The sequence below is a fragment of the Cervus canadensis genome, chromosome 8, assembly GCF_019320065.1.
Source record: "Cervus canadensis isolate Bull #8, Minnesota chromosome 8, ASM1932006v1, whole genome shotgun sequence".
NCBI classification, from domain to species: Eukaryota; Metazoa; Chordata; class Mammalia; order Artiodactyla; family Cervidae; genus Cervus; species Cervus canadensis.
Window position 1 is genome coordinate 40710038 of NC_057393.1, and position 12939 is coordinate 40722976.

A 12939-nucleotide genomic window follows, 5' to 3' on the forward strand; every position below is an offset into this window, starting at 1 on the left:
CTAACTTATTACTTTGTTTTAGTATTTTATTTTAGTAGTCATTTTAATTTTGATGGCATATTGATCAAAAATAGAGGTAATACACCTCTCTTCATGTTCTTTCTTTTATCTTCTTTTAAATTCAGAGTAACCGATAGTAGTAGTTAAATTTGTCATAGTTTTAATCATTGGATGAAGTTAGAGAAATATAGTAACCAACACCACAAAGCCGACACCACATGACTCATCTAGGTATCTTTTTTCTTAAAGTAACTGAGGAAACCTTATTATATGCTTTCAAAGAATGTTTGGTGTTACGTAATAGATCCTTCTGCTATAGACATATTTGACATAAGCTTTTGGCATGCATTGGATTCTAAGTTCTAAGGTATATTTCACTTTGGGTAACAGAAGTACTAGATCTAGAGTTAGATTGCCTGAGTTTAAATGCAGACTCTGCATTAATTAACTGTATCCTTGGACTAATCATCTAACTGTTGCTCATTTATAAAATGGTGTTACAGTGGCACTCATGGGGTGTGTAATGAGATGATGCCTTTAAGACACTTAGCATAGAGCCTGGCATAGTATTGTTTAAATGTTCATTATCACATTTTATTACTTTTACACACTGATGTCCATATCTATTGGCTAGGCTCAGTTTTTGAGCATTCTTCATGCTTAACCTATTTCCATGATATCCCTAGATCTCTGTTCTAGGGATTGAGATGAAATGATCAGCTGTGATGTTTCTCTAAAAGCCTCATTGGTGGAAGACTTCTGGTAAGTCTGGTGTATCTCAAACTTTTCCTTGGCCTTTATAAAACAGTTTAGAAACTCAATATTTGAATCAATTCAGTGTCTCCTGTTCAATTTATCTCCTTTCTCATTCAGTCCCCCACTTAAAGAGTGATCCAGAACTCGCCATGTGATCAGTAGCTGGATTGGAGTAATTTAAATAGCCTACATGATCACAGTAACCTAACGTTGCTGCTGCTGCTAAGTCGCTTCAGTCATGTCCGACTCTGTGTGACCCCATAGACGGCAGCCCACCAGACTCCCCCGTCCCTGGGATTCTCCAGGCAAGAACACTGGAGTGGTTTGCCATTTCCTTCTCCAGTGCACAAAAGTGAAGGTGAAAGGGAAGTCGCTCAGTCGTGTCCGACTCTTCGGGACCCATGGACTGCAGCCTACCAGGCTCCTCCATCCGTGGGATTTCTCAGGCAAGAATACTGGTGTGGGCTGCCATTGCCTTCTCCAAACCTAACGTGACTTAGTAGCTATAACTGGAAGGTTTGGTGTTGCGGATGTCTCAAGCGTTGAGTGTGCCTGAATAAACACATTCCTCAGCAGGAATTTGTTTTTCAGCTGGTATTGTTTTATTTGTAGACAGATGTTACAGCTTCTGGATAAGGGAAAGGAATTGGATTATGTATATATTTTGTAATTCCTTTTTTAGTTTGTCTTAAGGTCAGTGTCAGAATATTGACTAGAATTCCAATATGCTAAGCATGTAACTTGCAAGACTAAAACCCCAGCACCAATTAGAAGCCTCAGATACAGCCACAGAATCATTCCATTTAAAGCTGACAGAATGATTAGAGAGCTTTCATTACCAAAATCATTATCAACTTAATTACCAAAGATAGTTTACTAATCATCTCAAAGTTTACAGCACTCACTCTCTTTCTCTCTCAATTGAAATATAGTTGATTTACATTCTTGTTAGTTTCAGATGTGCAGCAAAGTGATACAGATACACACATACACATATGATTTTATATATATAAATATATATATACTTACATATATGTATGTATCTTATATACGTAAGTGTATATAGGTATATAAAATCTTTCTCAGATTCTTTCCCATTATATGTTATTATTAGATTTTGAATATAATTCCCTATGGTATACAGTAGGTTCTTGTATTGAGAAGAAGATAAAAGTACATGCCTTGTTTTATTTTGCTTCACAGATAGTGCTTTTATTTGTTTTGCAAACTGAAGATTTGTGGCAACCCCACATTGTCAGATGATGGTTAGCAATTTTTAGCAACAAAGTACTTTTAAAGGTATGTACATTGCTTTTTTAGATATAATGCTATTATATACTCAGTAGACTACAGTATGGTGTAAACATAACTTTTTTTATGCACTAGGAAACCAAAAAATTTGTGTGACTTTATTGAGATTTGCTTTATTGCCATGGTCTGCAGCAAAACCCACAATAAAGTCCTAGGTATGCCTGCATAGCACAGATGCCAAATGCAGACAAGATCAAACCTAAAAGAAACCATTTAGCCTGTGAGTAAAAACAAAACATCCTTTCTCAACACTGGTGTACACACTGTTAATACTAACACAGCATAAGGGTCTCATTACCAAAAGACTAAACTGGGAGTATATTTTTGTGATTGTCTACATTTACTGTTATCAATCTGCTTGAGAACAATTTTAGCTAAAAGCTTGTGTGCTTTGGGATATAGTTTCAGTGAATGTTAGAGTTAGTATGGAATGTGTTCAGGCTACAGGTTTGCACATCATAACAGTTTGGTAAAACTAGAGCCAAACATTGAAATAATTACTGACATGCAAGATTTGGAGCTGAGAGTAGAACATAGTGGCATATGCCTCACTGTCCTGAGGATACACAGCTTCCAGAATTCTAAGAATGACCAAGATACTCAAACAGGGGTTGGTAGAATATCATCCAGTAAGCAAAGTCCTTTGCAGACATGTCTGGGGAGATGAGCATTGTCCACTAGGCCACAGTCACAGTCTTATAAAGAGTACCAGTTAGGGTTCTGTTGCAGGCAATCAACTGTAGCTGACCTAAGCAATAAAGGATTTATTTGAAGGATATGAGGAGCCTCTTAATCAGCAGAGGCTAAGAAAGTAGACTTAGGTTAGGAACTCTGAAAGCTCCAGAAGGTTTTTTTTTAAAACAGGAATTTCTTAAGAAAGTTGCTTTTATTCCTCTACTAGATTAAATGAACTCCAAATGTTTAAATTGCCCCACACAAGTTTCAGAATCCTAGAAGTGTGCAAACCCAGATAAAAAGTCACTCCTGGCAATCCTGGAGCTTTAAGACCTCTAATGACCTTTCAGGAACTCCTTTGACTTAAATGGTTGGAGAACAAATAGAGTTGACTCTTCAGTGACACAGGTTTGAATTGCATTGGTCCATTTATCCTCAGATTTTTTTCAACAGTTAAAACTACAGTATTACACAATCTACCTGCATTTGGTTGAATGCAGGTTTAGAACAGTAGATATAGGGGAACTGTAGATAGACAGTGTTAGCACTCCTATCCCCTACTTTGTTCAAGGGTCAACTGTATCTGGATTTACTGGTCAACTACAAAAGGAGAGGTGTTTCATTGAAAGGAATTTTGTGAAGAATGTGGCTAGACACAAAAGGTAAATGACCAGCTGGTCACACAAGACCTGTACTGCTAAGTGAAGGGCAGCATTGTTATGACTCAGGTGGGCATGCTGGACATACGAGCAACACACATCCCAGTTTGTGTGGACAGGCCTTCAGATACTTCGTGGTGCAATCCCATAGGTTTTACCACTTGATGAGGGATGGATTGCTACTTGGCATGCCAAACTCTTCAGCAAGATGATTGTTTTTCTAACTTGTAATATATTTTTTTCAAGATAGTAGGTGTAAAGAAAGAACAGTGGAGACTGAAGTATAACATGGATTTTTGTTTTATTTCCAGGAAGTACAAGTCCGTTCCTCTGATGGTCGGTTAGCCTGAAGGACTGATCATTCCGTTTCTCTTACAGTCTAGTCAGGCTGAGTCTGGGCTGTAGCTTTAATAAGACTGAGCAGACCAGGCTTAGCCCAACCCCTACCTTCTCAGGGAGTTCTTGGTGATATTTGAGGTGGGAGGGGTTGCCGGTTCAGATGTTTGCGTTCTTTGTATTCAGTTCTGACAGGGTTCTGGCATCCAGTCACCATGAGAATGTATAAGACTTCCAGCCCCTCTTCTGCCATTTTCTCTATACAATCCAGAGAAGGGGACTTGTCTAGCTTAGGAGTTTGTTTTAAAATGTTTTTTCCTGATTTCAATCACTACTGTCTTGAGTGTTGACTGAACTTTACTCATGCCTGCAAAGTCCCCCATCTAAGGCAGGCCTGCGCTTCCAAACAGTATATCCAGACTCAGGAGTCTACCCTGGTATAAAAAAGGACCAAGGCACTCTGCTCCCTCTGAAGGGCTTATTTCTCCCGGGAAGTCAGTTCATGAAGAAGACTTTGCATCCCCTGTTCTTTGCTAGTTTCATAGAAAAGTATTATTTTTCTTTTGTGTGGATTTTATTACTATGGAAGTGAAAGTCTTTTGCATCCTTCTACATTCTAGCAAAAGAAGTTGTGCAGATATTTATTATAAGTCATGTAAAGCTCACTTGCAGCTTTATAGCTTCCAGTCGCAGTTGTGAAACTCTTATTAACAGAGAGAGTGTGCTCGAGAGCACACCCATAGTGTAGCCTTGGGCAAAATCGCTTTACGTTTGTGGGCATCTGTTCCCTTATCTGTAAATAGAAATCATAATGTGTACCTTCTGTGGTTGTTTTAGGCATCATATGAAAACACTTTGGGAACTAGGAAGTCTGTAGGTTGTCATGTCCTTAGGGAAGTCATCTCACATTTCTGGGCCTCCATTTCCTTATCTGTTCAATAATGGAGATGCTGAAATAGATGCGCTGTAAGTTCCCATCCCGATTTTCACTAAACAGCACACTGATGCACCAGTGCCCATGTTGATAGACATTTTGGGCCCTTAGCAATACTGACTTAATAATTGGAACTTTAAACTGGCGACTCTCTTAGCTACTGACGGGTGTCAGCCTTATAAATAGACTTGTTTTAATAGACATATAAATTATAAAACATGGCATTAGGTAGACAAGTCATAGACACTTCCATGTATTTGGTGTTTCTGCTTATTAAACGTGTTTCTTTGGCTCTTTTGAAGCTGTAAGCTCTTCCTTGGTTGTTTACTTTGAATATCCAAAGATCTGGTACTTTATATAATTTTTTTTAATATAATTTGAGGATAAGATGTGGGGTACAACCTCTTTAGTAGTTGATGGAATTATCTTCCGTAAATGTAGGTTCTTCTCAGGGAATACATTTATAGAGGCCATTCTTTTAACTAGCTTAAAAGACCAGATCAGCATTGGAGTTGTTTACATGAAAGTAGGCCATTACTGGGGCTTCCCTGGTGGCTCAGATGGTAAAGAATCTGCCTGCAATGCAGGAAACCCAGGTTCAATCCCTGGGTCATCCACTCCAGTATTCTTGCCTGGAAAATTCCATGGACAGAGGAGCCTAGAGATCCACAATCCATGGGCTGCAGAGAGAAGTGACTGAGCACAGACACACAGGCCATTATTATTTCAACCTGTGCTGATCTGAACTGTACCTTTGAACTATTTATGGAAAGCATGCTTATGCAATAAATCAAGGTTTTTCTTTACCTCGCATAAATGTGTATAATATGTTTTATGGTATAGAAGAACTTTAACAAATGTTATTTAGTAAAATAAGTGCAGAGCAGGTTTGAGTTTCTGAAACAAGCCAACCATATGGAAGAACTTTACCAAATAAAGTTTGTATTACTGATGCCAGCAATTACAAATATATGTTATGACATTTAAAAAGCTGTGCCCATTTGTGGCTTATATATTTGAAGGTAATAAAATTGTATTATTTTTTAAAAACATTCTGTAATTTAGATTTCTAATTGAAACTGGTCTTCCCTACAGTTAATCCAAATTAGTAAATCTATGGATACGGTAATAGCTTGGCAGGGAGGGGTGAGTACATGAGTAACAAAAGATAAGGCATCGAAAAACCATTTAATAGAAGACTCACCTGTAAAAGATTCGTTTCTCAGTTTGTCAAGACTTCTTTACATTATCACTCTTTCCTAGCTCCATTAAAAAAAGTATTTATTTTGTCTGGGTTTTCTTTATCAAATTAAAATGTCCAAACTCTAGACAGTGGCCCATTTATTTTAGTAATAATTTCAATAAAATTAAAATATAAGCAAAAAAAAATTAAGCCCCTTTGGAGTGAATTGCTTATGTATGTCACTTTAATCATTGGTAATATGTATAATGAATGGCCCAATAATAGTTAATATTGGTTAAAGAATTAAATGCATGCCATGGGGAAGGAAAAATTAGTGGTTTACTCTTTCAGCACTATATAGTTAATTCTTGATGATTTATGCATTATTGGTAATGGGAATATGCATATATAATAGAAACCTGTATCATTCAAAATCTCAAAGACAAAAGCTGCACTGTGTTCCATCAAACATAAAAACAATTGATTGTTCTTATGCTCACCTGATTTCCTGATTACCTTCCTATTAGGAAAGTATGTTGAAGATCTATACTAGACCTAAAAGGTAATAGGAAGAAGATGAGGAAAAAACAAAAGTGAACTTACTGTTCTCAAATCACTAAGATGTGTTTCTTCTTGCAAGAAAGATGGGTTGGAAAGGAATCTTGTAGGCTTGATACAAATGCTGATTGGTGTAAGTCCACCATGATCTGAGCAAATGAGTGATTCACATGTGCCTTCCACACAGCCCTGTACAATCTGGCCTGCTCCCTCAACACCACTTCTGTCTTTATCTACTTACACATCCCCTGCTCTACTTTGTCCAGGAGCCAGCAAATAAAGATCTGGAGAGAAAGAGGAAGTGGTAACAAAGGCACATTTTTGATTTGGCTATTATTCCAGTTTTTTTTAGAGTGAGTTCAGGAACAAAAATTGGCATGAAACCTTCGAGACAGAGACGGAAGAGACAAAGGGACTCTAGGAGGGAAAGAACCCCAAATCTGCAGGCCTGTGTCAAGGCCACTGAAAGTCGGGGTGGAAAACAGCTAAGCTTTCTGCCTACACCAGCAGCAACTGCTGAGGTGAGTGGAGCAGTGGGTGCTGTGGAAAAGCATAGCTACTTCTGACCCTGCTGGAACTGCTTAAGCTCATTGGAGGCACTTTGAAGAAAAGGGAACAAATTAAGGAAAACTAAAAGGTCACCAGATCCCGCTGCATTGAAATCCCAGGGTGAGGTCCCTGAGGAACTGCAGTGTTGGCTGAGATCCTGTGCCTTCACGTCAAGAGCACAGTTTACAAAGGACACAAACAGAGGCAAACAGCCTCTTAATTATGGTCTGAAAGAGCTGCTGTTTCTCTCCAATTACACCAATTCACAGGGGCTTCGACCAACACATATCAACCAATCCTTGAAAAGATAGGCAGGAAAGACAGCCTTTATCTTGGAAATTTATTAAGAATAAGCATCAGTTGTACATAGAAATAGTCATTTGCACTAAGTACTACTCAAGCAGAAGAGCAGTTTTAAATATATTAAAAACTCACAAAATATATTGATTAAGGCACTACATTGTCTCATGTTTTCAATAAATATGCTGTTTTTAAAAAGGCAGTAGGACCTCTGATTACATGAATATAGGCACTATAATACTATTAAAGACAGTCATACTTTGCTGTGGCCATTGTGATTTATTTCTCAAAAGAAGTTTCATTAGCTTGGATTAGCATTTTCTTTAAAAAAAAAAAATGAAAAAAAAATCACAGTTTTCTCTTTCCAGAGTCTCTTCCAGAGAGACCTATGTACAAAAGGTACTATTTCTTCATATATTCCTAAGCAACAAGGAATTACACAAAAGGGGCCAGATTGCCTCCCAGAGAGTAAAGCCATCAGAGGTTGGATGTCTCTGAACAGCATGCTGAGTCTTTAGAAAAAAAATTTTTTTTCCCAACTGTAATAAAATCAGCTGGGTTTTAAAAAAACTCTGGACCTTTCAGCATCCAAGAAGACTTCTTGGTTAAGTGCCCCCTTAAGGAGTTTTGTTGAGCAGTTGACAGGAACCAGACCCAGCCCCTGTGTTGTACAGTGTAGACAGTATCCGCCTGAGTCAGGAGAGCTGGGTGCTCCTTCAGCGCCACCAGCACTTCCAAAATGCCAACTTGGCACTTTAGTTACAGTGCTCTCAGCAAGCCTGTGCTTGTGGATCATCTTAGTCTGGTCACCTGTAAGATGAAAAGGTTGGACTTTCCCTATGTTTTTGTCCGGTTCCAGCAGCTCAATAGTCTGATGGGTCTGAATCGTGTCTGGTCACAGCCGATGCCACTGCAGTTAATAGGCCCAGCATCTCCATAGAAAACAATGACCACAGCAAAGAGGAGAAAAGTCTCCACAACATTGCCAGATTGAGGCCTGAGTACAAATCTTTTCATCAAAGCCCTGTATGTTATTTAATTAAAAGTCAGTGTTTAACTGGAGTTCTGTTATTCACAGAAAAAAGACTTCTCTTATTAGACAAATGTAATTTTCGTGGCAGAACTAGGTTGCATATCTCTCTGAGATTAACTTCACATTTTCACTCATTGGGTTTCTCCAGTCGGGTCATACATCAGCACAGAAGAGACTCAGCATTAAGGCTGGATTTGGGCATGAGGGAAACAAAGGAGAATCTTGACATGAGCAACCACTCATTTAGGGTGAGATTTTCTTTTTTTTTTTCATTGACAGCTATATAGGAAGCTGCCCATCTGATTTCTTCTACTGGTATATGACATTGGAGAGTGCAAGTTGGCAAGACTTCAGCTGGAAAATATGCTTTACTTTTTGGCAAGTAAAGGAGACACATGGTCAAAGCTTTAAGAAATCTAGGAGCTACTGCTCAGATGCAGTAGAAAAGTAATTTCATTCCAAAATGATAACAATATTTATTTTACCTGCTAAAGTTTGGTCTTCAGTTTTACTATATATAAACTAAATGAAATCAATCATTGAGAAGCAATTGAAAAGTATCTAATCACAAAAATAGAAAAAGAAATCAAAGAGCAATTCAAAAAGAAACTGGCTCTGAAGGGCATTTAGTTGTTCTTCTCCAGGGACGCATAATAATCTGTCAGGATTTTCCATGCTTTGGGGGCCATGAAGCCATCTGGAGGATTTTCGCCTTCCCGGGCCAGCTTCCTCATACGAGTTCCTGAGATGAAGTCAAACTCATTGTGCCTGTCACAGGGTAGTAACAAAGAACTCAGCATAGGTAAATAACATCTACCTCAAAGACCGCAGGAGGACGTTATGGGTTCTGAGAGTATATTTTTTTCTTTCTGTAAGATGCTGCATCTTTCTAAGTTAAGCGGTTCAGTAAATCTTCAGTAAAGGAACTTGCAGAAGACCTGGAAATCGGAGCAGCTGTGCAGTCGGCGCTCACTGCACCTCAGTTCACGGGGCACGTCATCTATAGCTCTGACTACTTGGTGAGCTCCGAGCGTGGTTGAGTGCTCTATTAACACATGAAATCTTTTTCCATGTATACAATCCTTTCATGTAATGTGCCAGGCACTCAAAGCCTGCCCAAGGAATGTGTGTTGGGAAGGAAATACTTAAGGACCGTCTACCACAAATGGGGCTGTGCTACAACATTGGAGCACACACAATGTGCAAGACCAGGTCTGAGCTTACAAGGGACTGTCAGCCCAGCCAGGAGCTTTCCCAGAATTTTCTCTCATCATTCCAGCTGTACAAATGTTGATTAAAGAATTTTCCTTTATTACCTCATGATACAAAGATTTTAGAAAATAAAGGCATTTTAAAGTTAAAAAAAAGAAAAAAGAATTTTCCTCAGAAAACCTACCTTTCTGGATCATAGAAGTCCATGGCTTTCTTGGCCTTGTTGTAGGCAGCCACTCGGAATGGAATGATTTCTACAGAGGTGAGGCCAGGGGCCATGGTCAAGACCTTTCCCCCATGAGTGGGTTCATACAGGTCTTTCTTGGTCTCAGGATGGGGCATTCCTGCAGGGTCCCGGCCCACAATGTAGAAATTGGCCCCTGCAACCATCCGGGCCCTGCAGTGCCACTGGACCTAGGAAATATCACATCAAGGACATGCTGATCATCACTGGCCAATCCTTTGGGCCCAGGTTTATGGAGACATCCCTTTATTCTGCTTCAAAAGTAATTCAGCAATGTGGGTCAATTAATAATTTTGCAAGAAAGTCAGTGAGGTGTCCAAGACTGCTCTTATCTCATCTGTATTGTCCTACTGGGAAGAATATAGGAGTTTTTGGAAAAGGAAATGGCAACCCACTCCAGTATTCTTGCCTAGAGTATTCCATGGAAACAGGAGCCTGACAGGCTACATACAGTCCATGGGGTCACAAAGGGTCAGACATGACTGAGCAATTAACATAGGAGCTTTAAAGATAAGAACCTTCCCTCTTAGAACCTGGGGTTATATTTTCATAATCTCTCCAGACTAACAGATGACAAACACTCAGATCTTACTATTCCACAGAACTATGTGAATTTTACTTTTCAGTTCCTTCCTATTCAAAATAAATCACAATTTAAGGGAAATTACAAACTCCAATCACTTACCATGGAATTCCATGTGACTGCCAGTAATGAGCTAATTAAACTTCATATGCAGACATTGATTCCATTTCAACACAGCATTGGGATTTAAAAACAAGTTCTCTTTCAAGCTCAGAGCAGACAGGGAAGAGAGCTAGCGGCCTGGAAATTTGATCTGGTTGAAGATATTTCGTTAAACTCACCTTGGAGCATTCCAAAGTGTTATGACCTTTTCAGTTCATCATTCTTACCGCAAACTTGTTCATATCCACTACACTGGTGGTGCTGTGCAACAAAGAAAGTCTGTTTGACAGGCCCAATGTGTTACGGTGAAAGGGAGACATTAAGCTTTTAAAGATACCGTCTCCCTTCTAATGTAGCTCACTGAGCATGGTGAATCACTTAGGAGTAAGTGGTAACTGCTGAAATATTAGGCTAGATACATCTTGCCCTATAACCCAGGTAAGCTGTATTATCCACCTCGTTCACATACCAACTTTCAGAGTCTCAGAGGCAGTGTATGATAGGTTTGATTTGATGTTGCTAGTATTTTCACAGATGAAAAGTGAAAAGCGTTAGTGGCTCAGTCGGGTCTGACTTTGCAACCCCGTGGACTGTAGCCTGCCAGACTCCTCTGTCCATGGAATTCTCCAGGCAAGAATACTGGAGTGGATTGCCATTCCCTTCTCCAGGGGATCTTCCTGACCCAGGAACATGGGTCTCTTGCATTGCAGGCAGACTCTGAGCCACCAGGGAAGCCCCAAAAGTTCTATATGGAAACAATCAGATCAGATAAAGAAAAGAGACCAAAAGGTGTCAGAATCTGCTCATAAAGAAGAATCCCAGAAGTGCTCTTGCTTTTCTGAGACTTGACCCTGCACTTGTGAGTCCCAGAGCCCAGCTCAGGGAACTGCTCACCTCTGTGGGGCCAGCATATAACATGGGAGATGGGAAGATGGCAACAATAGTTGACTTGGGATCAAGAACCTCTTCTTCGAGCACAGCTGCATGTTGTTTCATCCGCCAGTCCAGGGGCACGTCATCATCCTTGGTCCAGCCACCCAGGGGGTGGAGCAGCAGGACTGGGTGCTTGTAGCCTCTCTCCAGGAGCCTGCGGCGGGTGTCCTGCATCAACAGAGCATGGCCATTGTGGACAGGATTGCGCAACTGAAATGCAAACACTGCATCTGGGAAATGAAAACAGAACACCAAGATCAAAGACATGCAATACCTTCAAGAACAGAAAAGGACTCAGCTGTGTTTATTCAGTGCACTTGTTATATCCACTTGCTTTTTCTTCTATTTTTTAATTTAAATTAAAAAAATTTTTTTACAATGTTGTGTTGGTTTCTGCCAAACAACAATAAAATCAGTCATAATTATACATTTGCCCCCTCCACCACCCCCACCCAACCCCTCCAGGTCCATCACAGAGTGCCAGACTGGGCTCCCGGTCCTCCACAACCACTTCTCACCAGATATCCATCTTACACCCGATTGTGTATATATGTAATGCTACTTTCTCCATTCATCCCACTTTCTCCTTCCTCTACTGTGTACACAAGTTTGTTCTCTACATCCACATATCCATCCATTCCTTTCCTGCAAATAGGTTCATTGATACTATTTTTCTAGATTCCATATACATGCATTAATGTACTATATTTGTTTTTCTGACTTCACTCTGTATAGCAGGCTCTAGGTTCATCCACCTCACTAGAGCTGACTGAAACCCTGGAGAGGATGTGGGGAAAAGGGAACCCTGCTACACTGTTGGTGGGAATGTAAACTGATAGAACCATAATGGAGAACGGTATGGAGATTCCTTAAAAAAAACTAGGAATAAATCTACCATATATGACCCAGCAACTCCACTGCTTGGCATATACCCCGAGAAAAATCATAATCAAAAAAGACACATGTACCCCAATTTTCATAGCAGCACTGTTTACAACAGCCAGGACATGGAAGCAACCTACATGTCCACTGACTCATGAATGGATAAAGAAGATATGGTACCTATATATAATGGAATATTACTCAGCCATAAAAAAGAACGAATTTGAGTATATCCACTTGCTTTTAAGAACCAGCTGGAGAAGCGCCTGGATCTTTAGGGGTGTTACTCCAAAGGTACTAACCAGTACCAGACTTTTTAGACAGGGATAGGACACAGGAAGCCCTAAACAGAGAGCCTGACTCAGAAATGAACACATTAGTTGCCAAGACCTTTCTTACAAACCACAGCTCAGGCAGGGGCTGATATTGATCCGTCCCCTTGTGCCCTGCTCCAGCCTCATTTCCCTGGGGTGTGAATATTGATGAGGAATATTTTCTGGAATCAGCAAAATCTTAACAACTTAAAGATATAAAAACACTTCTTCACTTTATGGAAATCTTCAAAACATAGTGGTGAAGTCCTGGGAGGCTTAATTTTTCTTTTTGGTTATGAAATGGATTAATGTACATCCATTATACAAAACTTAGGAAATACAGAAAAGCCAAAAATAGAATATGAAAATCATCCA

At 39.7% G+C, this 12939-nt stretch overlaps 1 protein-coding gene and 1 long non-coding RNA gene across 3 annotated transcripts in view; one reads left to right on the plus strand and one right to left on the minus strand.

Annotated features, from left to right (window-relative positions):
- The first annotated feature begins 1796 nt into the window (after nt 1-1796).
- Nucleotides 1797-7915, plus strand: LOC122446199. The gene is made up of 2 exons (XR_006270813.1): nt 1797-2055; nt 6755-7915. It is a non-coding gene; the product is annotated as an uncharacterized LOC122446199 (long non-coding RNA).
- Nucleotides 7288-12939, minus strand: part of PAPSS2 (3'-phosphoadenosine 5'-phosphosulfate synthase 2) — an 84193-nt gene continuing 78541 nt past the window's right edge. For both annotated transcript variants that reach the window (XM_043476100.1, XM_043476101.1), the window contains exons 10-12: nt 11330-11598; nt 9691-9920; nt 7288-9062 (exon numbers count right to left, since the gene is read on the minus strand). In XM_043476100.1, coding sequence (XP_043332035.1) covers nt 8921-9062; nt 9691-9920; nt 11330-11598 — 641 coding nt within the window. In that variant the 3' untranslated portion in view covers nt 7288-8920. The remainder of the gene's footprint in view (nt 9063-9690; nt 9921-11329; nt 11599-12939) is intronic.